This window comes from Lacerta agilis, chromosome 6 (genome assembly GCF_009819535.1).
Source record: "Lacerta agilis isolate rLacAgi1 chromosome 6, rLacAgi1.pri, whole genome shotgun sequence".
NCBI lineage: Eukaryota > Metazoa > Chordata > Lepidosauria > Squamata > Lacertidae > Lacerta > Lacerta agilis.
Window position 1 is genome coordinate 15,134,137 of NC_046317.1, and position 26,185 is coordinate 15,160,321.

A 26,185-nucleotide genomic window follows, 5' to 3' on the forward strand; every position below is an offset into this window, starting at 1 on the left:
TTCTCCCTTTCATCCTGAATTCGGGTGTCTTCAAAGTCTTTGGTAAAGGCTGTTCTCCAATTGGGAGCGCTCACAGGCTAATGTTTCCCAGTTGTCTGTGTTTATACTACATTTTTTTAAGATTTGCCTTGAGAGAGTCTTTAAACCTCTTTTGTTGACTACCAGCATTACGCTTTCCATTTTTAAGTTTGGAATAGAGTAGTTGCTTTGGGAGACGACATGTGTTGCGCCCGCACAACATGACCAGTCCAAAGAAGTTGATGTTGAAGAATCTGCCCAGCCCCACAGGCCACTACAGTTACTAACTGAACTACAAGCAAAGAAGTTTCCCTGGTGCCATCTTGGAGCACTTTCTTTGCCTTCTGACAAATTGGGGTAAGAGGGGCCTATCAGAAGTAGGTACATTTGGTGGGGTGGGGGCTATGTCTTTGTTTGTTCTTGATTTACACCATAAATTAAGAGAGCCAAATAAACCTGCAGTTGTGAATCACCTGTGATGAATCTTAATCAAGTTCATGCAACTAACTGATGCTTTCAAATTCCTTAGGAAAAACTTTTATAATATTCCAGCTAAAACAACAAAATAAGCACCAGTCCTGCCAAGGCAGATGTATGACAGGTGTAATTCTTCAAACTTGCCAATACATAGATTATAGGTACTTTCTAAAAGATACATATATACTTCTCTACTTGACAACATGCTATATAATATCTGAATAAGAAATATCAGAAAAAAATCACACATGTAACTTGCTTGTTACCAAGAAACAAGTTGTACACACACGCAAACACTAGCTATCTGAAAAATCAGTATTCACTTATTAGCTATATATTTTAAGAAGCAATATATGTAGCAAGGAGCTGGTTCTCTTTCCTTTCCAGTTACCTCACCTTCCATATTAGAGGCCTAAAGATAAAGGGTCCAGTCGTGTCCGACTCTGGGGTTGCGGCGCTCATCTCACTTTATTGGCCGAGGGAGCTGGCATACAGCTTCCGGGTCATGTGGTCAGCATGACTAAGCCGCTTCTGGCGAACCAGAGCAGCGCACGGAAACGCCGTTTACCTTCCTGCCAGAGCGGTACCTATTTATCTACTTGCACTTGGCATGCTTTCGAACTGCCAGGTGGGCAGGAGCTGGGACCGAACAACGGGAGCTCACCCCATCGCGGGGATTCGAACCACCGACCTTCAGATCAGCAAACCCTAGGTTCAGTGGTTTAGACCACAGTGCCACCCGCATCCCCATTAGAGGCCTAGATGCTGCTAAAAGAGCGGAGTACCAAGTGACCGTTGCAGTGCTAGCAAATGCCCATGCTGAAAAGGACCACAAAAGGACAAAAACAGGCTGAGGAATATTCAGGATAGGTTCAGTGGTTCACCCGAAGAAATGTACTCCTACACTGCAGCAACTGAAAATGTGAATCCCCCATCTAATTCCATTTCCCAGAAACACAGGATACAGTGGTGCCTCGCAAGACGCAATTAATTCATTCCGTGAGTATTGTCGCATAGCAGAAATTTCGTCTTGCGAAGCACAGTCGGAGGAAGCGCGGTTTTACGGGGGGAAAGAGTCATGGCCATAGGAAAATTCGTCTTGCGAGTCACCCTTTCGTTAGCGAATGACTTTCGTCTAGCGAGTTTTTCATCTAGCGACGCATTCAACTTGTGAGGTACCACCGTACCAAATAAAAGCACATGTTGCTGAAGGGACCCACTTTCCGTACAGTCGTTTCCAGTTCATCTCCTGCAATAATGCCAGGGTTACTTTTCAAATTTCTGCTGAAGATAGCTTCACTTTTTTCACTCTGAATACTTTTCAGGACAAAGGAGGAAGTTGTAGGAGAACAAACCTTATCTACATGCTCATGCGCCAAATGCATAGAGAAATAAAAAGGCAGCCTGACTCACCTCCATTAAACTGAAATGAACTCCAATCAAGTATGGCATGGGTGCACTGAAATTAAAAGAAAATGAAAGTAAGTTAGAAAGCATCTCCATTCACTTTGCCGTATTTGCCTGCAAAGCTACTGTAAGATGGTAGTTTGCAACTTTCAATGGCAGTGTGCCAGTGGGTATTTAAGAATGGCAATCGGTCTAGAGATCTCATCTTCAATTGACAGGTCAGGATGCACAAGTGGGTTGTGCCGTGATCCAAGGTGAGTCACAACAGGAGCATTACCATCATGCAAATATATGGTTAAAAAAAATAAGAAATTAGTCTCTAAATGCATGTTTGGTTTAAAAGTGGGTCTTGGGTCTCAAAAGGCTGGAGATATCTGGCCCAGAGGATACTATACACAAGCTTTTATTTATGATAGCACTCCCCCCTCCCCCCAGGTTTCAGCCCAGCATATTCAAGTTGATTTCCTAATTATTCATTTTAACGTATGTTATAAAAAATATTTACATAAGACTATTTTTTAAAAAAAAGTCAGAGCAGCTTACAACAATAAAAACATACAGTAAAAATTTTAAAATCAGAGTTCAACTATTACAGAAGGATATTTTCTTAGGTTAAACTTGCCATAGCTGTTTCATTATGTGAAGTGTCACTATAGTATAGATACAGGTATAGATACAGGTAGGTAGCCGTGTTGGTCTGCCATAGTCAAAACAAAACAAAACAAAAAATATTTTTTCCCCTTCCGGTAGCACCTTAGAGACCAAATTAGTTTGTTCTTGGTACACACGAAAGCTTATACCAAGAACAAACTTAATGGTCTCTAAGGTGCTACTGGAAGGGGAAAAAATATTTTTCGTTTTGTTTTGACTTTAGTATAGAGTAATCCTGTCCTCTGTGTGCAGGGGCAGAGTGTGAGATACCGTACCAGGTGATGGCATTGCAAACCTCCATTCATACCACCAGACTAGTCTTCCCCAATCTGGTGCTCTTCTGATATTTTGGAATACAATTTTCATCAGCTTTGGGCCACAGTGACTAGAGCTGATGGGTTTTCTATTTCAAAAGACCTGGAGCACACAAGGTTAGAGGAAAGCTGCACTAGGCTATCCAAAGACTCCACACATTAGCCACTCGCATGGTGAGGAATCAAGGGAATTAACCAAGACAATCAGTGTGTGGAGTGGCTAAAGCTGGGGTCTAGACTGACTCATTCTCCTTTGCTCCTTGCTAATTGATCAGAAAGGCATGGCATCCAACATCCAACTGGAAATTTCACTGAAAACCTCCCCATGGGGAAGGCAGGACTGTGGCCAAAGAAAATAACATAATATGACATATGATGACACAACCAATCTCTTTGGCGATTAGATATAGCTGTCGTTATGAGTAATCTTGTCACTTCACGATCATTTATTACAACCTATATGATAAAGCTACAGGAAATTAATAGAAGTGGTATTGAATATATGCAGGAAAATTCTCTTTCACCTGCGTCACAGTGTGTATTTGAAATTATTGCATTTTAAAATAGATCAAACCCCACGACAATGTTATGCCTTGCTGAACTGCTACAAAGAGTTTTGGTTATACATGATTTCTTTTCTTCAGTACTGGAAGTCTAATTTCACATATCTGAAGTCTCAAAATGCTGGTAGCTCTTATTGTTTCCAGAACTGCTCTACTACATCAATTGAGTTCCTCCCTCCTCTTGGCAACCTTCAAAGTAATTATTATGATTAGCTTTATTAACCATCCATGGGAGGTGACAGCAATATAAAATACAGTATTAAAAACAGTTTAAAACAACTTCCAATCATAACCAGAGTGGGTCCTAAAATATATATACCTTAAATGTCAAAGGCCAGTGTAAAGAGGTACATCTTTGGCATATGATGGAAGCTGTACAATGAAGGAGCCAGACACACTTTTGCAGGCAGAGCCTACTTCTGTAAGCTGCCCAGAGTGGCTGGGGAAACCCAGACAGATGGGCAGGGCATAAATAAATAAAAAATATTTATCATCCACCCCTTCAAAACAGCTGAGGGTAGAGGAACTACCAAGAAGGCCACTTATGCTAATCTTAACACCCAAAAGAGTATGTAGGGAAGGAGGCAGTCTTTCAGACACCTGAGGCCTAAATCATTTAGGGCTTTAAACACTAGAGTTAGCACCTTGAATTGGGCCCAGAATCAAACTGGAAGCCAGCTGTTTTAAAACAGGGATTATGTGTGTTTTAAAGGAAACCCAGCCAGTAATCTGGTCACTGCATCAGGGATGAGCTGAGTTTTCCAAGACATTTTCATGGGCCAGCTCCACATCGGGTGCATTGCAATAATCCCATCTAGAAGTTACCAAGGCATGGAGTACTTTGGCCAAGTCATATCCATTCAAAAGGGGTCAGAACTGGTGAACCAGCAGGAGCTGGAGGGGGGGGGAAGCACTCCTAGTCACCAAGGACACCTGCGCCTCAAGTGACAAGGCTGAATCAAGAATCACACCCAAGTTATGGGCCTGATCCTTCCAGGGGTGTGCAACCCCATCTAGGACAGGCTATCTCCCCACCTCCTGGACACGAGAACTCGTGACACCTAACACCTGTGTCTTTTCAGGATTCAGCTTCAATTTATTGGCTCACAGCTAGTTCATCCCCATCTCCAGACACTGGTCTAACATATCGGCTGCCTCTCTTGATTCAGATGGAGCAGTGATATAGAGATGGGTTTCACCCACATATTGATGACACTATACTCCAAATCTCCTGATGACAGCTACCAGCTTCATATATATATTTATATTAAATAGCATGGGAAACAAGATGGAACCCTGCAGGAAACTACAGGACCACTCCCATGGTGCTGAACAATAGCCTCCCATAACTACTTTCTGGACATGATCCAGGAGGTACCACCAAAGTACAATGCTGCCAAGTCCCCACTTCTCTGAGACACTCAACAGTATCAAAAAACACCAAGAGATCAAGGAGAAAAAGCAGAGTCACACTCCCCCCCCCTTGCCAAATGTAATCAATCAGGGAAAGCAAACAGGGCAATTTCAGTACCATGGCTAGACCTGAAGACGGACTATAATGGATACAAGTAATCACTGTCTCCCAAGCATGCCTGAAGCTGTACTTCTTTAAGGGAACTCAGTACCACTCTGGATGCCTCCATTAGACTTGCTCTACCTGTGGCATCCAACTGTCCAAATCCAAGTGATTTTGTCCCTGAAGTGCCTTGCAAAGTTGTCACGAGTGGCCTCCGAGCAAAACTCTCTTAACCAGATGACAAAAGCCCATTCACCAATTGGAAAAGCTCTGCTGGATGACGACTTGAGAATGCAATGGTGGCAGAAAAATAACCCTCCTCCCTCATTTGGGAAATACTTCGCCTGGCAGAAGGGATATTTTAAAGAATGTAGTAGATTGCACTGAAGGGCCATGGAGACCATAAAAATCTTGAAGTAGAGATCAGAAAACATCAAATGACTACATATACATAGATGATAGTTGCCTTTCATCTCTAGACATCTTTATGCAAGGTGGGGGGAAGGTTTGCTCTGGTTTATTTTGTTAAAAGGCAAAATTAAAAGGCACCCAGATCTGATCAATAGAAAGAAATAAAAGATTGTGAGCTGATGCCTATTAAATAAGATTAATATGTTTGGATCAGGATGAGGCTGCAATTTACAAACATATTTTAATACATGACTATTTGGTGTAGCTTCTGCAAGGTTTTAAAAGCTCATTTTACTTATATTTAGAATCTTCATCAAAACATAAAATTGGACGCTCTAAGTCCGAGAATTCCAGCATTTTTAAGCCCAATAACCTGCCAGCAAATGGGGCAAGCATTCTGTGCAGACGATGTCCAGTCCAGTAAATGCCATCTGGTTTCCATCTAGGATCTGATAATCCTAATATTTTGTTCACCTTCTTGCTGTGAGATGCAGCTGATGCTAGAATGGCTACCCAAAAATTATTTGCAAAATACCCACAATAGTTGCATTGCTCTAATGGTTATCCAACACAAGTCCTTCAGCATCCCTTGATAGGCTTTCTCCCTTATGAGAGAACACAACCCACTCTTTTCTGCATTTATGGATTCTCAACAACCACTGCACATAAATAGAACAATCAAAGTGATCTGAAACCAAAGTTGGGAGCTCTCCCAATATTGGTTTTTACATATATATAAAGTTCATATTGCATGCAGCTTGCCCTGCATTTTCCCAAACAGGTGCCCATTTTGATGGTATTGATTATCTGTCATAGCATAGTCTTTTGTGCTCAGATGCACGTGGCCAGGAAAATACAAGGGTCACAGAAGGGATTCAGCAGGGGAATGACTTGCAACATAGGGAATGTGTGCTGGGACCAATTTATGTCCCTCATTCATGACATGCATCGTAGGCACAGATGACCTAATACCAGGTTCACCTGAGACACAATGATACTGTATCACGAACCAGTAGGGGATGTTGGATAAAGCAGGGGGAGCTAGAATGAGCTGAACTGCAACAATATTTTCCCAGAATGTAGATAATTCTGGCAACAAACTACCTACAAACCACCTTAGTACTTGCTCCTTCTTGGGTAAATATGACAGAAAGAAACAGTACCTGAAAAAGTCACTTATGACTTCCATACTGCTCACAAACATCAGAAATGTCAAGGATATCTTTGTAATGGCACACCTTGCGAATGTGAATAGATTACTTGGGCTGGGGGAATGCCATGTTGTGTATGCAGAAACTGCTGCATGTGACATTCAGTTTTGTTGGCTTAAAAGAGATTTCATTGTTGAATGTGGTCACGTTTTAAGTCAGCGAACCAATGATCAATGTTGAATTTAAATCTGGGTTTGAATCCAAGTCCTGCTGCTTTGTAACTGGGCAGCATTAGGCAAGTCAGTTCTGATCTATAAGTTGGAAATAGTAACAAGCAATCTATAGGAGTGCATTTTATAATGCTTTATATATTACCTTGCATAATTATCACACAATGCAATGTGATGCATGTTTAATCAGAAGGAGGTCCCACTGTGTTCAGTGGCACTGCCTCCTAGTAAAGCATGCAAAGGATTGTCACCATAGTGGGAAATAATATATTTTTCTATCTTACCAGCAGTAGTCCAGCAGGTGTGGAGGGAGCACTGGGATGTATATGTGTTGCCAGTACATTGGATATAGCAATGCAGATGACCCATGAATACAAGCAGTTAACTACAAGTGAAAACAAAACACAGAGCTGAGAACAAAGTAACAAACGCCTGATTTTAATTTAAACACCAAGAAAAGAAATTTGCAAGGCAGAATACATTTTACCAAGAACTGAGATGTATTTTAGCAAGAACTGAGATGTATCAAAAACATCTGAATGAGTGTCAGATGAATATAAACAATATAAAGGCAACACCACAATTAGTAACATTCTTATATAGAAAGGCACAGAGAAACAGTTGTGTTCTCATTTCAAAATGAGCCGATTCAGATTTGCAAGCCTTCCTCAAACGATTATTTTTCTTCAGATGTGAATCTACAGGAACAATAAAGGTAAAGGTAAAGGTACCCCTGACCATTAGGTCCAGTCGTAGATGACTCTGGGGTTGCGGCGCTCATCTCGCTTTATTGGCCGAGGGAGCCGGCGTACAGCTTCCAGGTCACGTGGCCAGCATGACTAAGCCGCTTCTGGCGAACCAGAGCAGCGCACGGAAACACTGTTTACCTTCCCGCTGGAGCAGTGCCTATTTATCTACTTGCACTTTGACGTGCTTTTGAACTGCTAGGTGGGCAGGAGCTGGGACCGAACAACGGGAGCTCACCCCGTCACAGGGATTTGAACCACCGACCTTCTGATCGGCAAGCCCTAGGCTCTGTGGTTTAGACCACAACACCACCCACATCCCTTACAGGAACAATACTGCCACAGTAAATGACAAAGGCAACTAGTTCTGCTGCCCTCCCATACTCAGGTACTATTCAGACTGTGATCACAGCAGAGGATGTTTTGTTTTTAAATAAAGTGGTACCTCGGGTTACAGATGCTTCAGGTTACAGACTCCGCTAACCCAGAAATAGTACCTCGGGTTAAGAACTTTGGTTCAGGATGAGAACAGAAATTGTGCGGCAGCAGCACAGCGGCAGCGGGAGGCCCCATTAGCTAAAGTGGAACCTCAGGTTAAGAACAGTTTCAGGTTAAGAACAGACCTCCAGAACGAATTAAGTTCTTAACCCGAGGTACCACTGTAATTTCCTCCTTGGGCTACTATCATTGCCCAGGATTATTAGACCGATATATCCAAAAACTCTGATGTGCACAAAAGTAGAAGACTGACTCTTAAAGGAACACATAATGGAATAAACTCCCCCCCCCCATCCCCATGAAAATTAAAGGTGACACCTGTATTTAGACTAAACAGAAAAAGCCCCCTGAAAAATTCAACTGCTACAGGCAAATATACTGGTAACAGAAAGTAGTAAAATATATGTGTGCGTGTTTTGTTTTCCCTACTTCATACAGTGGTACCTTGGTTCTCAAACTTAATCTATTCTGGAAGTCCGTTCCAAAACCAAAGCATTCCAAAACCAAGGCACGTTTTCCCACAGAAAGTAATGCAAAATGGATTAATCCGTTCCAGACTTTTAGAAACAACCCCTAAAACAGCGATTTAATATGAATTTTACTGTCTAATGAGACCGTTGATCCATAAAATGAAAGTAATAAACAATGTACTGCAGTCGCACAATCAATCAATCTATCTATCTATCAGTAGCTGAACTGGATTCCACACAGTCACAAAAAGCCACAAAAACAAAAACTCTAAATAGCAAAAACAAACAGACCTCAGTGTAACACTCAAAATGGAAGTGTAACTCAAAACAGAGCACATTCGGCTTCCGAAAAAGTTTCACAAACTGAAACACTTACTTCCAAGTTTGCGGTGTTTGGGTTCCAAGTTGTTTCAGTGCCAAGGCGTTTGAGAACCAAGGTACCACTGTATTGCAGTGAGCTGAAAACAACTGTTTGGAGAGCAATCCTATCTATACCAGTTTATTCTGGGGTTACTCTCAGGTAGCTGTGCATAGGATGACAGTCTAAATCTATTTAGGGAACTTTTGCAGCATTCCCTTGTGGCTATCTTTCCAGGAGCTACATGCCACCACAGTGGGTGTGGCCAAACTGAAAGTGGGCGTGGATAAATTGAAAGTGGGCGGGCCACCCCACACACTTTCATGCCATGTACATTTGTTCTCTTTCACATACACACACATCTGGCTTTCACTCTAACTCAAGCCCCCTGCGGGCTCTAATTTGGCTTTAGAAAAGTCTCATATGGAAACCAAGCATAAGATTTTCCTGAGCCCAGTTCGGGGGGGGGGGGTGACAGAGGTTAGAGTGAGAGACTAACTGTGGTGCAGGGGGAAGGGAGTGGAAGGAACTTATTGCACAGAGAGGGAGAATTCACCTTCCCCTCCCCAGATGACACCTCGTCCAAAATTGGCGACTGTGCCATATTTAGACTGGGAAGGGAGGAATTTCCTCTTGACACCAATGTGGAATCTTTTATTCAGTATAGTGTTTTAAATGTCCGCTTTAGTTTTGGGAGTGCAGTCCCATTATGTGTTTTACAAGCTGGTCTCTGACCGTAATAATAAATTATTATTATTATTATTATTATTCAGTGTTTTTATTCAGTATTTGTTTGCATGTTTGCTTTTCCAACATGGATAATGGAATACATAGAAAGGTGATGTGTTATGGGAAATGTCTGTCCTTTTGCTTACTAAACACTACATGCCAAACTGGGGAGGCCACCATATGCAGCTCTGGACATTAGTGTGTGCTTGTTTTAATCAGAAAGCACTTTTCCGATTTTGCCACACCAAATCTTGCAAAGTAAAGAAAACAAGTGACGTCGAAACCAAGAGAAAAGGAAGCATGTTCTTCATGCAAAAGCCCCATGTCCAATCCTTGACATTTCTGGGTAGGACTGGGAAAGAAGACCTCCGTCTGAAACCCTGGAGAGCAGCTGCCAGGGTTGACAATGCCGGACAAGATGGACCAGTGGTCTGACTCAATATAATGGAAAATGGAAGAGCAGCACAGGAGATGTGAATAAAAGCTTAGTGTGCCACGGGTGAGGCAATCCTAATACGCTTCGCTACAGCAACATGAGACTGGGTGGGGGTGGGGGCACTAAAATGGCAAGAAGACAGAACAAAGCTGGCACCATTTACAGAACAACTTTCTGAATAAACGCCCAAACAGCATCTTGTTTGACGAAAGCCGGGATCATGCTTCTCTGTAATGAGGTGTTAATCTCTGCTAACAATTGTCTCAAGAGCCCAGTCTGCTGTACAATTCACAAGGGGTACAAACAATCCTTCTTCTGCATAGTATCCAGTTTGGGGCCTTCTCATATTGTTAGCACCATTTGAAATACGAGAGGGATTAACACGAATATGCTTCTTTGGACAAGCCCTTTCTGTTGTTAAAGAGAGCTAGAATGATTTCATATGAATGAGATATATTCCTTTCCAGCAGATACGGCAAGGGCAGATACAGCAAGCTGAATATAACCCATTGCATTGCTTTGTTATTTTTAGACTCTGCCAATCTACTATACATTTCCTGCTGCTGTAACAGAAAACTGCTTAACTCATTGTATACTTCTGACAGTGGACAGCTTAGAAACCATTGTGGGACTGCAATAAAACAAGAGGTCTTCTTTTTATTTGTTAGATCTTAAATTCATGTAGGGGTTGAGCATTCTCTGTCCAAGAGGGGACCTCTTAGAAGATGCATGTCACAGGACCCATTCTGACAACATCACCGTGCAACTGGACAGGTTTTAAAACAATCGTTCCACTGGAGAGAGGAGCCACTTCTGTGGATTCCTTCCTTGTGGTCCAGGGATTCTGCCACCATGCCAATAGCAGCAAGGAAGAGCCATGCTGTGGCGTCTCCTACATTGCTAACGTGAGAATGGGGCTTAAATTAGGCTCCCCCAAAGTAAAGAATAGAATATCGAAGGGTGGTTGAGGGAGATGAGTGGGACACAGCAGTCCAGTTAAATAAAAGGGAAAGAAGTAGAGCCCACAAAGGAAAACGGCTGGTGGAAATCAAGGCTCGGCTCTCCTATGGGTCCTGGAAAAGGGGTGGGGCACCAGCCACCTGGACGGCACTGCCTAGGAGTGGCCAGGGGAGCTCAGATGCTTCTGACAGCTGTTCATACCTCATGCTGTAAGGGGCTTTTGCACAGAGATCCTCTATGAACAGACTGGGCAAACCTAGGGTATTTCAGAGAAGGATGCTTGCATTTCAGAATCATTCTACCATTTGAGTTATAAATTTCTATCATTTAAAAGCGGGAGGTGGGAACCAGTGGGGAAAGAAAATGCTTTAATAAAAAAAAGCCACAAAAAAACAACAACCAAGAGACAACTGTTTTGTGCAGCCCTGTTTGCTCTTCGCTCGGATTAATCTAACAGGATTAAATATGGAAAAGAAGAGGGGTCTGAAAGCTCCTGAGGGATATCATTAGGGCAAATTGCCAAAGAATGAAACATGAGCCAGCCAGGGGAGGCTGGAAGATGCAGTAATACCAAGGGAGTTGAATGTTCGACAGTTGGAGCTTCAGTAATGTGTGAACTGCGGGTTACAGACTCTGTTCACTGACACATAGAATGTCACTATTGACCACCGAACTGCCCAAGCTTGACAGCTATACTATAGGCAGCCAAAGATGTCATAATTCCACTGTTAAGCTGCCCATTTCTGATTAAATTTTGCTTCCTACTTCTAAGCCAAACAGCTGCAATTTTACAGAGTTGTGTTTCTTCCCCCTTTGTTACTTAAGATAAGTGCCATTTTAATTACTGTTTTCTTGCTAGAGATAATTTAATATTTCAGCAAATGAATAGCTTGCCTTCCTCCTTAATGTTTATTCCACTGGCTGCATTTCCAATTACCTTTCCTAAATAATTTCTGTAATCCTCATGATGCTCTATCATCATTAAGAAATGCTTTTCCCCCCAATTTGTTTACAAAGAAACAAATTGGGAATTTAAATATTAAAACTTTCACAAACTATAATCCAAAGACCCAAGCATGTGGCATAAGTCTTCACACCCAATATTTCTGGACTGTTTCCATAAGGAAGCCAATACTTATCAATATGTATCTCTGAGTTCAGCTTCTATTTCCTTTCCTGGCCTTCTCCTGGCCATTTTCTGCTTCAGTACTCAATTACTCTCTAACTCTTTTCAGTGTTCCAGCTTGCTTAAAAGTGTTTCAGCCTTTTTTTTCTTTCTTGCAGCTGTTCAGCTCCAGCTCCTCGACTTCTCAACTCTGTAACTTCACAACTTTTCTTTTCTTCAACTAACAACAATCTTCAACTCAATTTATCTCTCAATGCTATATTTGCACCAGTCCATCACCATGCAGCAAGAATTTGTAGCACTGCATCGTGAGTCTGGATTTGCATGGATTCAGGGTCAGGTAGAGGAGCATAAGAGAAGACAGGTTGCAGAAAAACAACAGCCATAACATGGAAGCAGAAAGGGAAGGACGCTGAGATAGGAAAATTTTATGTTTAAAAACAATGGGAGAGGTTTTTTTTTACTGGAAGATTTTATTACAGCTTTTTCATAATACAATAAATAAAAGAAACTAATCTAAATAAAAAATAAAAAAAGAGAAAGAGAAAAGGACTGAATAGACTGGGAAGAGAGGAAGACTAAAGGGTTGTTGTCTTTAAAAAAAAGTTTTTTAAAAGTAGAAATAGTGGAGATGTGTACAACAGAGAAGCTAACACAACCAAGCCTTTCTCAATTCCCTTAACGCTGTACTCAAACCATATTTTAAACCACCACTTTTTCACTCTCAATGTTTCCCCCACTCACTCTACTCAAACCTCTGCTGTTATTTAACACTGCCACTTTTTTCCTCTCAGTGTTACTCCATACCTCCTTTATTCAAATCTCTCCCATTCTTCAGCTGCATCATGTGTGAGAAATAAATATGCCCCCAAATATTATTTCACTCTTGGTATCGTGTGTTGTCTTCTATATGAAGTTTCAGATTCAATATAGTAAATTAAAGCAGAAAACACCTATGTATGTACAACATCCATCACTTAATCCTCTATAACTGACCAAGCTGTCAGGTTTGCTCTTAAGATTTGATTCATCATAAAGATCTAGTTAACAGTTCATCTGAAGAAGAGGGCTGCAGAATAGAAGAGAGGAGGAGGCATGGAAACGGGGTGGTCTGTGTGCAAGTGGTAGTTGAGAAAAGGAGCAATAAAAAAGAGGGTTAATGTGAAAATGGAGGAATCCAAAGGAGTGGTTGCCAAAAGGAGGTAGTAGAAGACATGAGAATGGGGGGGGGGGTTGCATATGATTAAGCCAATGTAATAAGAACATTTCAGGAAATGTTGGTGGGGTTCTGCACCAAATGCAAATGATAAGAATATATGATGGAATTGTGACAGCATTAAGGATTATTGGAATGATGTTCTGGCTATTATTAGAAACAAATTATCATTCAAAACAACACTAAAGCTACTTGTTTCTCTTGACTACATAGACCATGTAGCTCAAATAACAATGGTTAATCTAGCAGCAGCAGCAAGAACTGAAGTGACCAGTAGGTGGGGAAATGCTGCAAAACCAAGTATAGTCGACTAGTTGGGATGTTTTATTATTTCTTATTATTATTTGAGGTGTTTTGTTTATGGATAAAGGTTACACAGTTAATAAGATTTTGAAAAAGAACAGATAAGTAATATTAAAACTTACTATGAAAATTGCAATTATTTATCAATTTTTGGAATGCACAGTTTGAAACATTATCCATTAGGTGGATTGTTTATTGCTAGATTAAATTTAAAAGGAGTCATGCTGGCCTAATTTTTTTAAAGCATTATTTATATTATTATTTTCATTTTTCATTTTCCAGAGGATTACCTGTGTTGGTCTGTAACAGGAAAAACAATTAAGAGTCTTGCAGAAGCTTAAACACTTTCATAGAATCTTAGAATTGTAGAGTTGGAGGGGATCCTGAGGGTCATCTAGTCCAGCCCCCTGCAATACAGGAATCTCAAAACGCCACCCCCATCCAATTTGAAACCGTATCACACCCTGCTTAGCTTTGCAAATGCCCTAGCAGTTTTATTGCTTCACCACTAGAAGGAGGTTTGCTTTTTTATTACATTTATTTAAGACATTTTTATGCCATCCGAAAGTTCTTTGGATGCATTAAAATAAATTAAATAAAAAACAAGTGAAAGACAAAATAATACATAGAAACACTTAAGGGGGAGGAAAGGGTGACATCCTACGCCTTTTTAAAATGTGATTTTTTTCTGGTGGGGGGCTATTCGGTTGTTGTTGTTGTTTTTATTTTCATTGTGTATTTTGTGGTTTTATATCTTGATTTTATATCTGTGAACTGCCCTGAGATCCCCGGGTATAGGGCAGTATATAAATAAAATAAATAATAATAGTAAGAAACCCATGTAAACAAAAATACAATTTGCTGCTGCTCCCAAATTAAAAAAACAGAAGCCTAGGTTATTTTAGTTATTTAAAAGGCTTAGATGAATAGGAATGTGTTCAGCTGGCACTGGGTAGAGTGGAGGAAACAAAGATGGTGTCAGGCAAGCCACCCAGAGAATTCTGTTGCATAAAATGGCTACTATGAGTCTACTGAAAAGGCCCTCTTTCTGGTGGTTGCTGGTCTCACTTTATTCATCAGGGGTACTTGGAGCAGGGACTCTCAAGGAAGATCTTAAGTTTGGGTAGTCAGCACTTTGAACTGGGCCCAGAAACAGACTGTGAGCCAATGCTACTGACAAATATTGTCAAAATTGCCTAGTCACAGAACCAATTTATTGCTCTTGGGTATCCGCCGTAAGAGTTGGAAACACACTCCATACTCCATTGTGTAGGAAGTTGGCAGCATTGGAGAGAGTCCGGATTCCCAAAGGTCAGTGTGCATTTAGCAGGAGAGATGGTAAAACTCATCTATACCAAAGCTGTGGATTTGTTGCAACATGGCAAAGTGCAGAACAGAGCCATCAGGAGAATCATGAAGCCAGGCTGTGCGCTGTAGTGGATTACAGGCGTACATAAAGAACACCCTTCCTTCAACAGATTATTCTGAAGTTTCTTCAAGGCTTTAGCAGAGTGTATGATGCTACATCTTTTTGTGACTCGAAACTCATGTTGAGACTATCCAAGCATCCTTGTTCAGCTCCCTGGTCCATACATATATAGGTTCTATGTATTGGTGCCAAAAATAAGTGATTTGTGCTATGCTACATATAATACAATATATATGCACATACTCTGACATATGCAAAATATAAATGTATAGTTCCTAGAAGAACTAGGGCAGAAGCAATGTGGTTTAAATGTATGGTGTGTACATAACTTAAGAGTCACCCTAAAGGCTAACTATTTTTTGTGACTATTGTGACCTATCACAAGAACCTACTGTGTCACATGCATGTTTTTAGTAATCTGATTCCAGCTACTACTTTTGTTTAAAGAACGATTAATGTTCAAGATTCAAGCACTGAATAAAAAAAGTCACATTACTCCAAATTATTATTTTTTTATATTTCTACTGCAGCGCTGGACATGTGAGATTTTGAGATCCATCCTGCAAAACAAACACACTCTCAAAGGTATCATCAGATTTTTGAAAAGATTTCAGTGCAGCTTCAAACAGCAAGTTGCTCAACGTAATACATCCTGCACATCATTTTCATTCCTAATATAAAATATTTAAGTTTGTGTGTGTGGACAAAAAACTACCACCACCTTATTCTCTTTAAAGAACTAGGAACACACACACTGAATGAGTTTAACAGAGTTGAAAATAGACCATTTCCTTGGCAAAAGCACTTGTTTTGAAACTTTCTGGAACTGAGTTGAGATCTACAGTGTTGGTGGGAGGGGGGACCAGCCTAAGAACAAGCATGCCTGGAAATGACTGCCTGCTAGATATCAAATGGGGGTGGAGGTGGGAATGGTACTGAGAAAAACAGACCTTTGGGAACCAATCTTATCACAAAGCACAAGGGCTGCCGCTGCTGATATTATTATAGTTGTCTAAAGCATTTGATGTCATTGTTCAGTGCATTCTGCAACGCTGTCAGGTTTTGACTGGGAATGTTTTCGTCTGATTCCACCGTTACCTGACAAGACATTATACTGCAGTCTAATGCTAGAGATATGTGTGGTTTGATGTTGCACTCACAGTGGGTACCACCAAAGCAGTTTCACCGAGCTGCAACCCTAAAGGGACACCTGAGGAGGAAGAGAATTCTCATTTCTGGCAGAGATGAAGCAGTGCATAGAAAGATGATATGTAGGGAGCCAACATGATGGGTTGGTGAATGTGGGACCTGTGCAGATACCTGATCTTCCCATGAGATTTTAGTTTGGAGGTGCAGATGAGACGGAATAGAATTTCACAAAGTTTGAGAAACGCCGATTTGAGATCCAAGTAATATAACAATACTTTAGATTGGGGGTACGTAGAAGAATGTTTAGGGGAAATGGTCCTGATTTCAAAATACTTGAGAAATACTGATTCTAATACCAGTTAACATTTACTGATTGTAATACCAGTTAACATTTACTGCAACATGTTTACATATTCATTAGTTGTACAATCACCAAGCATTTATCTAGACAGCTCTAACAAATTCATGGATTTAAAAGGTAGCCTAGAGTTTTAATTCTTAATGTGACTACCAAACACTATTGCCTCCAGTACTATTGCTTCCAGCTTCATTGCTGATACTGTTGTTGTGTTTGTTGAAATGAAACAAGCTTTTGCAAATCACATTGTTATTTGGGTTTTATCCATTTGTTTCATCCGACTACTTAGTCTTCAAGTTGTCTTCAAATTCAGACAATTCAAGTGAGCAATCTTAAAACAGTGTATCATTCAAGAACATCTCTCTATAGTCCTCAGCAGTTCCAAACAATATAAATTATTATGCTCAAGTGCTCTCAGCAATTTTGTACAATCATATAGAACTGGTGTGGGGACTCCCTTGCCCAGTCTCAGTCTGCCAGAGGGCTCGAATTTGGCCCTTGGGGCTTTTTTTATTTAAAACAAAAACACCCACCTGCCAATCAACTGATGTCACTCTGATGGAGGTGATGGCACCTGATGGGTGGGGGTTGAGTCTGCTGGGAACTGGCGCATGCAGTCAAACTGAGGATGATTTAACCACACACATTAGCCAGAGGTCCACAGAAAAGCACAAGGCTATTTGAAAGCACTTTTGCAAGCAGCTTGGTACTGATCTTTAGACCTCTGAAAACTGGAGATTCAAACAGCAATGCGTAACTGTTTGCATAAGGGCTTTCGAACAACCTCACACTGCACTCTGAAGTGCCTCCAGTGGGAATTTTAAAGCTGATGTCACTAGGATATTGAAAGGTGGGCAAGCTCTCTAGGGGTGGGGCGAGAAGGGTTCAGCCCACAAGCTAGAAAAGGTTTCCCTTCCCAATACAGTATGGGAAAGATTTATAATGTAGACACATGAAGTCTAGCATTTCAAAAACTAAATTCAAGAAAATCATCTGACATCTAAGCAACTCTGAGATCATGTCCAGAAATGATAAACTATAATTTTGCCAGATGTGAAAAGGCCTAGGCTCCTATCATGCTTGTCTGTTCCGCTCCCCCCTTTTCCTACAGTGTCATTAAGATGATTTCTCAAGTTTCGCATGTCATCTGAACTGCGAACTGTGGTTAACATTAACTATTCATATTTTAAGCAGGTTGGCTTCAGAAACTACAGCTTGAAGTTGGTTTACTTTAAACTAGCAATAATCACAGGTCACAGTTCAGGTGACATGGCAAGCCATGCCAGCTACAAACAGAACATTGGTCATGTTAACTACTGTTAGTTAGCCCAGACAATATGACAAATTTTGACTAAAAGCAGAAGCTTCCAAATTCCTGTCACCCCGTGGGGGTAGGAGAATTAACAATTCCTTGGAAGGGGGTTTGTGCTTTCACATCCTGCTTTACCATAGTTTTGTGTGATATCCACATGCCCTTAGAGAAGGATCCTGATGATAAAGTAATCTGCAAGCACTTAAATATATTTCTTGTATCTGATAGACTACTTACTGTATTGCTCAAAATCAACTGTACGTCTTCCTTATTCATGCAAATCCATCTACTTGATTTGCAAAACACCTATTATTCTACCTAAAACAAGATGTTCACACCTTTGCTTAATTCAGGAAACTTTGACAAAGTTGCTTTTAAAGCAAAGTAATTGTCTCTGCCTAATTCTGGAAACTGTCAAAACACCGCCGGCTGGATTATGAAGCTTATGAGAATGCTTAAAAATAACTCTTTCTAATTAATGAAATGACCAGAGGAATGGCTTAATTCCTTAGCTAGTAAATAGGTTCCATGCTAATATCATGACTAAACAAGGTTATCCTTCCTGAATATATTTAACAATCTCAAAAATGTGTAACATTTACAATGCAACATTTGTATTTGACTACTAATTTGCCACACAGTTCAACCTCCAAATACTCTTTATTGAATTTCTTAATTTTGTTTTGCGGAGGTTCTACTGGCACAACAGGGCTTCCCCCCCCCCGCCCCAATGTGTGCTGAAAATCACTTCCAATGGTAACCCATTTTGAGGGTGTGCAGGGTGCTAGTGTGGACAGGAGATGGAATTCTGCTGTGAACACTGAAATCCATTGTGCCAGCAAAATTGCAGAGTTGAATATGGCCTACTGTTTTAGTGACTTTTAGTATATGATTTCTGAAATAATTGCTACTGTGACATTCTCACCACCCCATTATGTTCTTCACTACAATTTGTCCTTCTTGAGCTGACTATCCCTGCTGTATATGTTAGACTGCGTGTCCCTTAACTGGGGGATGTCATACCTGTTCATTGTAAAGTGAACATAAATAGTTCTAGATAAAGAAAAGCAGATCTTGTTTCTTGCTTAAGCTATCTGTTCTCCAACTATATCCTCCCCTTAATTGATATGTTATTCTTCTCCCACTTCTTTGACAACACTGAATATTTACATATCTGAATTTTATTTCTGTACAAAGGGGTTGCTGCAATGACATCATTTAAACTCTTTTGCAGGAGAGAGGGACACCTAAAAAACTGCTCCCGAGACCCTAGGAAGATGATATTTGGAACAGCACTTCAGTTAGAAGCAAACTGAAGACATGAACTTCTTTGCTTGTAGTTCAATTAGTAACTGTAGTGGCCGATGGGGCTGGGCAGATTCTTCAGCATCAACTTCTTTGGACTGGTCATGTTGTGCAGATGCCCGGTTATCATCTTCCAAAGCAACTACTCTATTCCGAACTTAAAAATGGAAAGCGTAATGCTGGTGGTCAACAAAAGAGGTTTAAAGCTTCTCTCAAGAGAAATCTTTTAAAAAATGTAATATAAACACCAATAACTGGGAAAACACTGGCCTGCAAACACGCCAATTGGAGAACAGCCTTTACCAAAGGTATCATGGACTTTGAAGACACTCGACTCAGGACAAAAGGGAGAAATGTGCTAAGAGGAAGGCACATTTGGCAAACCCTCACCGTGATCAACTCCTGCCCAGAAACCTATGTCCCCACTGTGGAAGGACGTGTGGATCCAGAATTGGCCTCCACAGTCACTTACGGACTCACTGTTAAGACCATTTCATGGAAGACAATCTTACTTGGCTATGAGTAATCACAAAAGAAGGATAATAATTCTCTTTTCTGATCTTTTACTGAGGGAATAAGTTGGACATCTGTCCAGATCTTCCAGTGCTGTGGCTTTCTTGTGTCTCTGACACTAAATCTTAAACTCTTATGTACAGAATTTCTGAACAATTCAATGGGGTGAGGAGAAACAGGACAGTTAAAATCTGCACGCATAACATTTCTGGCTTCTGTACTACAATGGAAAAAGAAATGACAAGTGTGCTGCAAATAACTTATGGAACCACGAGCAAAATTTGAATTCTGCTGTGTTGGAAAAGTAAGATGCATATCCCACACATGACTGAGTGGAACTACTCTGCAGAGTTTGTGATTCAGTAAAGCTGTTTAGATCATACTCTCATCTGACCTTATAATGTGAAGACAATTCATGCAAATTGCAGATTTGTATTGGATTTTTGCATTGGATTCTTGTCTTAAGACAGGAGTACAGTAACGCAAATATCAGAACCTGTCCTCTTCCTCCCCGTTATTCCTATTCCACACCCTCTGCACAGAATGCTTTTTAAGTCTCTCTCTGTGTGTGTTACACACTACTTCTGAAGTGGGAGGGTGGATCTGAAACACATTTTTAGATCTCCAACAGTCAGAATAGCAGGTTCTAGATCTGAAATATTTCATTATATATGCAGGCCTCTGAAGACTGCTCCTCATAATAATTTTGAGACTCAACATGAATGAACTCTTGGCAAGGCACATCCACATCTTATTCCCCACCAGTTGGACACAGGGGTAACTATGATGGAATTCATCTTATTAAACAGTAGATTTCAAGAAAGGTAAAATACACAGCAGGAAGAAACCATAATAAATAAAATCAAATAAATAAATAAATGATGCAATGCAGCTAAATGGCTAGCTGGCTGACTGCAAAAACGTATGCAGGTTCAGTTCAAAAGCTGATATGATCCAGCGGAGCCATTAAAGTACAAGGAACTTTTCCAAGAATTTGTTATTTGAAATGGAATATGAACAATAATACTCCTTGCAGCCTGGTCCACAGCCAGGCAATAAGTCAAGCTTGGAAGTTTTTTTTTGAAGGATTCTATTCCCATTAACAAAGAATACTGATGTAAGAAACAAGTTATTAAAAATACCAAAAAAAGGGAAAGTGGTGGGCTTTCTTTATATTGGTACAGGAATATGCAAAACGGCACAAACTAGTTTGCTCATCAGTAATCTTTTACTCATGATGCTTACACCAAACAGTCTTCAACTGTGTATCCATCTTGCTATGAGTCCTAGAAGACCTGTTCCCTGCCTTGATGGCCTTTTCCCACCTGGCCAGGGAGGGCAGCACCCTGATTGACTCCAGCTACAAAAGCTGCTGGCTCCTGGGTTGCAGTATTGTTTAGGTGTTGTTACTGATGTTAATTTTCTGTATCTTTATTTTTAATATCTTGATTTATGAAGCAATTGTTCAGTTTGGTTGGGTACTTTGTGATATGTGATATTTATTGTTTATGACTTTTGCTACGTTTGCAATTGTGTCGATCTTATCATGTTGTAAGCCGCCTCAAGCACGGTTTTAGCTATCAAAAGGTGGCATGCAAATAAAATGATGGTGGAGATGTGTACTTCCTGGCTCTTACATGAGAATGTAATGTGCAATCTAGCTCTATGCTGACTTGGAAGGGATTCCTACAATGGCTCTTGCAATTTTTCAAGCCATCCAATTCGTAGGAACGCTGATATAAAGAACACTGTAGTTGTGAACAAGCTGGGTTAAAGGTTAACTTATCCACAATGATGCATTTCCAGGGATAGGTGAAATAGGGATTACTAGGGCTTTTTTGTGACAGTATTCACTGGTACCCACCACACTTTTATGAAGATATGAGTACTTGAACTTGGTTTTTTAAAAACCAAAAAAAGGACTGTGAGTTCCTTTACTCATAGCCTCTTTGGGCCTGGTTGAGAATAAAATGCCTACATGAGCTTTATCCTGTGTATAGGGCAATAATATATATTATGAGAACCAAGAGTTCCTTTTATCTGCTTTTACTTAGTTATCAGCAAGCTACCGCAGCTATTTTTCAGGTGAGGAAAATAAATACCTTGGCAACTATAAACAATAAACTGCTGCAGAGTACAATGCAACACATTCTAAAAGAAAATGGTAGTGTTCCTTTTGAAAGCAACAGAAGGAAACCATCTGTTCAAAGTCTAAATATTTAATTTATGCTCACTTTTTTAAAACAAAAAAATGCTGCAAAATAAGGTGGCAACCATCTATAAAGCAAACAACAACATATTTAAATAAGTGCATAAATATTTTAAATTACCTCAGCAGGTAAGACTCAAAATACACTTTAGGGGCTTTAGAATAGATTTCCTTGAAAATGATGAAATCGTAGTTAAGCCAGGCTGTGGACCAGCAAGCACTTTTTCACAGGACCCCATCTTCAGAAATTACTTTTGACACAAGCAAACGCTTGGATGGCACTCCATGAAATTCAGTACACCACAATCCTATGACACTGAGGCACATACAAAGGAAGTCTCAACGATTCAAAACAACGATGCTAAATATTGTAATATTTTCTGTGTAGGGTGGGGGTTTTTGTATTTACAATTTTTATTGTTGTATAATGTGCAACCTGCCCATGTAGAATGTCCTCTCATCACTGCCGCATGTCCCTGGCAGGGCGAGAGATATTTCATGCAGCTGCACAGTACACAGTCCCTTAGAAATCCATTGTATCATCTTGGTAATAGCAGTGTATTGGTGACTGAGCATGGGGTATTTAAAATGTGTTTACAGTTAAAATCGGAATTGTTTATACTGAGGAAGTAAATGTAAATAAAACCCTGGTCCTTTATCCATCAGTGAAATGGGCAATTTGTGGGTGATGAACTGCATGAGGCCTGCAGGCCCTTATATTTTGATCTCAGCATGTATTCCGTTTTTATTGTGCATGACCTGGTAGCATTTATTTTTAACAACTCAGGCTACACTAGCAAAAAAAATCTCCACTCTGTGAAGAAGCTATGTACAAATACGGGGTTAATGAATGTGTGAGACACATTCACATACCCAATGGCCCCACCCTCAAACTCTACACATCGGTCAACCCTGCACAGAAGAGCCAAGCAATGTGTGGTCAGAACGGAATGGACAGGCACAATCCTATTCTGCCCCTTCCCATGTACTGGCTGCCCCTACATTTAGTCTTCTACCCAGGCCTCTCCTCTACCGGCATCACACAAATTGGACTGGGCACAAAGTCTGGGGGAACTTCAGGTCAGAGTACTGTTTAGAAAGGAAAGATGGCTCACCAGGGGTGTCAACTTGAATAAAACATTGGGGGGGCAGGTAAGCCCTGCCCCACACGATCAATTACAAGATGTGGCACACACATGCCATTTGAATGGTAATGCCCATTAACTGAGGGGGGGGGCAATCCCCTCAAATATTTTGGAGAGGGCGAATAGACCTCAGCCCCTAGGAGTGGGCAGTGCCAGATTAAACCCCATAGAGGTCCCTAAGCAGTGAAAATCTTGGAGGCCACCCTCACATTGAACTAAAAAAGCTTGATTGTAATTTTCCTTCAAGATCAAATAAATTGTATTTTGATCTGTTGTAGTGGGGGTCCTAAAAGGCTGGTGCCTACTCTACCTATTTGGTAGTCCGCCACTGGGAGTTGTGGGGAACAAAAGTCACTTATCCCTGTTTTTCAGCATTCAGTTGAGTTTTTAAAGAATTCAAAGTCAGCATTTTACTGGGGGGAAAAATCAGATGCAAGTGAGTTTCAATGACTCCTCACAAAGAATCATTCAAAACAAGGGTGGTAATAATCAGCATGAGGATACTCTATGAATCACTAGGACAAAGTGCCACATTAGGGGATCCTTAGAATCAGCTGGAAGACGAGAATGATGAAGTACAATGCAATTATGGCAAACCGAGAGCGCTTTGCGTGCCCAAGCATCTGGTCAGTTGGTCTGCTGCCTTCAAGTGTTTTAAAGTCCCTTGGCAGCTATAAATAAAACCCCACGTTTTGGAAGGGAATTGGAAGAAATATATATTATTTACACATATGGGCTAGTTAAGAGTTATAATGCACCATGATTTAGCCTAACCAAAGGCGCAATCATCACGGATCCACTGGGGATAAGTTCTTCATGGAAGGCAAAGACAGTGAACATTTCAATAACTGAGGTTCCTCCAAAACAATTTTGAAATTGTTTTTAGCTCACCTCCCGATTCCTATTTTGCAGAAATGAAAAACTCTCCTGGATTATGCAGCTGGAATGCAAGTACAGCTCTTACGACATTATCAGTCCAGCATTAGCTGAAACAAATATTTTTTTATTTTTTATTTTTTTATTTAAAAAAAGGAGGGAAGAGAGACAACATTTCAACATCTGCATTCAAGTATTTCCACCTGCTTCTATAGCAGAGGCCACAAAACAGGCACACACTACTTAACATATTACTGACAGAATGATGAGAAAGCTCCTGTCAGGCACGGGCCAGCCGGGTGTTGGAGACAAAATGCACAGCCCCAGCTGACTAGTTAGAGAAAGTCTGGAGAGGTACAATTATAGAGGCATATGACAAGCCTTCATGCTTGACTGACTTGAGAACCGATGACATGGCATTAAACAGCAATCCTTCCTACCCAGCGGTCACAAAACAGCAATAAGTCAACTGATGCACCGTTGTAAAATCATGATTTATTCCTTTGCTTTGAATACACAAGACTACAGCACGATGTTCTGGTAGACTACCACTGCTGGTTCACTTGGGGCCCAAACATCCAGGGCTCGGCTGCCTACAACAGGCATAAAATCAATGTTCTAGCACTGGCTTCCTGAAAAAGGTTTCCACGCTAGCTTAATTCACACAGCAACTGCAATACAATAAGCTGCATTCAAGCTGTTATATTCTCAAACCTTTTTAAAGTACTGAGTGCATGCAGGATGCACGTTTGAATGCATCAGTTCATTTACAGAAAGATGGAAATAAAAGAAAATTGCAAGTCAGAAAAATAGATACAAAGTAAACGTTTTACCTATGCAAAAGGCAATCATGTATTTATGTAAAAATGCATATATGTAAATAATGAACCGATCGTTATTTTGTTACACTTACTTCTTTCCCCCATTAAAATAGGTTGATCACTATATGCTGCACTCTCCAAAAATGGAACCCTCTTTTTCCTTTCCATACATATCAGGATTAGTCATTTAAAACCACAGGGTGGAATGAAATGGCAAAGGTGCTAAATGTTAAAAAAAAAATAGTGGTTTAGAGATTCAGAAAATTTTCTATCCTCCACAAAACAAGAGTAAGAAGAGCTTGAGAGAGAGCTTGAATTATGTCTTTTGTTATTGGTGCAACTGCCCTTAGATAGTGAACCGAAACAGAGCTGATAACTTGGAGGTGACATCACAACTCAGTCTGCATGAACTGTCATAAACACTTGGTATTAAGTTAACCTCAAAGATAAAAGGACAACTCCCCTAGCAATAGAATGGATTTGATAACACTATTTTCAAAGGAAAAGGGGCTTATTCAGAAAGCAAAACTCTAAAGCAGGAGTTACATTTTCACTGGGGATATGTAGTTATTTTATGCAAGTGGTAACCATAAAAACAAAGGGTGGTATCCAACTAAAGTCTACTCAGGACAGATCCACTGAAATTAATGGATCTAAGTTAGTCATGTCCATTCATTACATGGATCTACACAGAGTATGACTCATGTTGGCTACAACCCATCAGAATCAGAGAATATGCAATACAAAAGACTAATTGAGATGTCTTAGCTGTTAATGCAAACATGAAACATAATGTTTAATACAGAAATATAAAAAGTGGATCAGAAGATAATATGGTTACCACCTTCAAAAGAAACCAAAGCACAGTTAATTACAAACTTCTTGGTTTCATTCCTCATGTCATAAAGGGGCTATGTGTGGGCAAAAGGTTCATTCATATCCCATCTTAATAAGCCAACATTTCTTCTTCCAAACTTAGCCAAGATACTCCTCATGAGACTCTAAACTTAACTAATTTAATAAATTCTCTGACAGACACCTGGTAGAAGTGCAGAAATGCAAAATAGATAATCAGCATGCTACACACACTTTCAGTCTACAGTCTGTGTACAAACAAGAGTGCAAAATTAGGATATAATCCAGTTACTACTTTAAGTGGTAACTCTTAATGAGTCCTAGATAGGATACATGAACATTTGATATTACCCTACATTGATGCAGACAACAGTTCCATCCAGCTCAGTGTTTCCTACTCTTACTGAAAGGATCTCCAAGATATCAGGGGACTAATTCCCCCCCCCCCCGAAGTGGAGATAAACCTGGAACGTCATGCATGCAGTCCATGTACTATGATGCAGTGGTACCTCAGGTTACAAACACTTTGAGCTACAGACTCCACCAACCCGGAAGTAGTACCTCGGGTTAAGAACTTTACCTCAGGATGAGAACAGAAATCATGCGCTGGCGGCACAGCAGCAGCAGGAGGCC

At 40.5% G+C, this 26,185-nt stretch overlaps 1 protein-coding gene across 3 annotated transcripts in view; it reads right to left on the reverse strand.

Annotated features, from left to right (window-relative positions):
• Positions 1-26,185, reverse strand: part of DENND1B (DENN domain containing 1B) — a 171,492-nt gene that overhangs the window by 47,173 nt on the left and 98,134 nt on the right. For all 3 annotated transcript variants that reach the window (XM_033151420.1, XM_033151419.1, XM_033151421.1), the window contains 2 exons: positions 7,023-7,123; positions 1,909-1,954 (listed from right to left, as the gene is read on the reverse strand). In XM_033151420.1, coding sequence (XP_033007311.1) covers positions 1,909-1,954; positions 7,023-7,123 — 147 coding nt within the window. The remainder of the gene's footprint in view (positions 1-1,908; positions 1,955-7,022; positions 7,124-26,185) is intronic.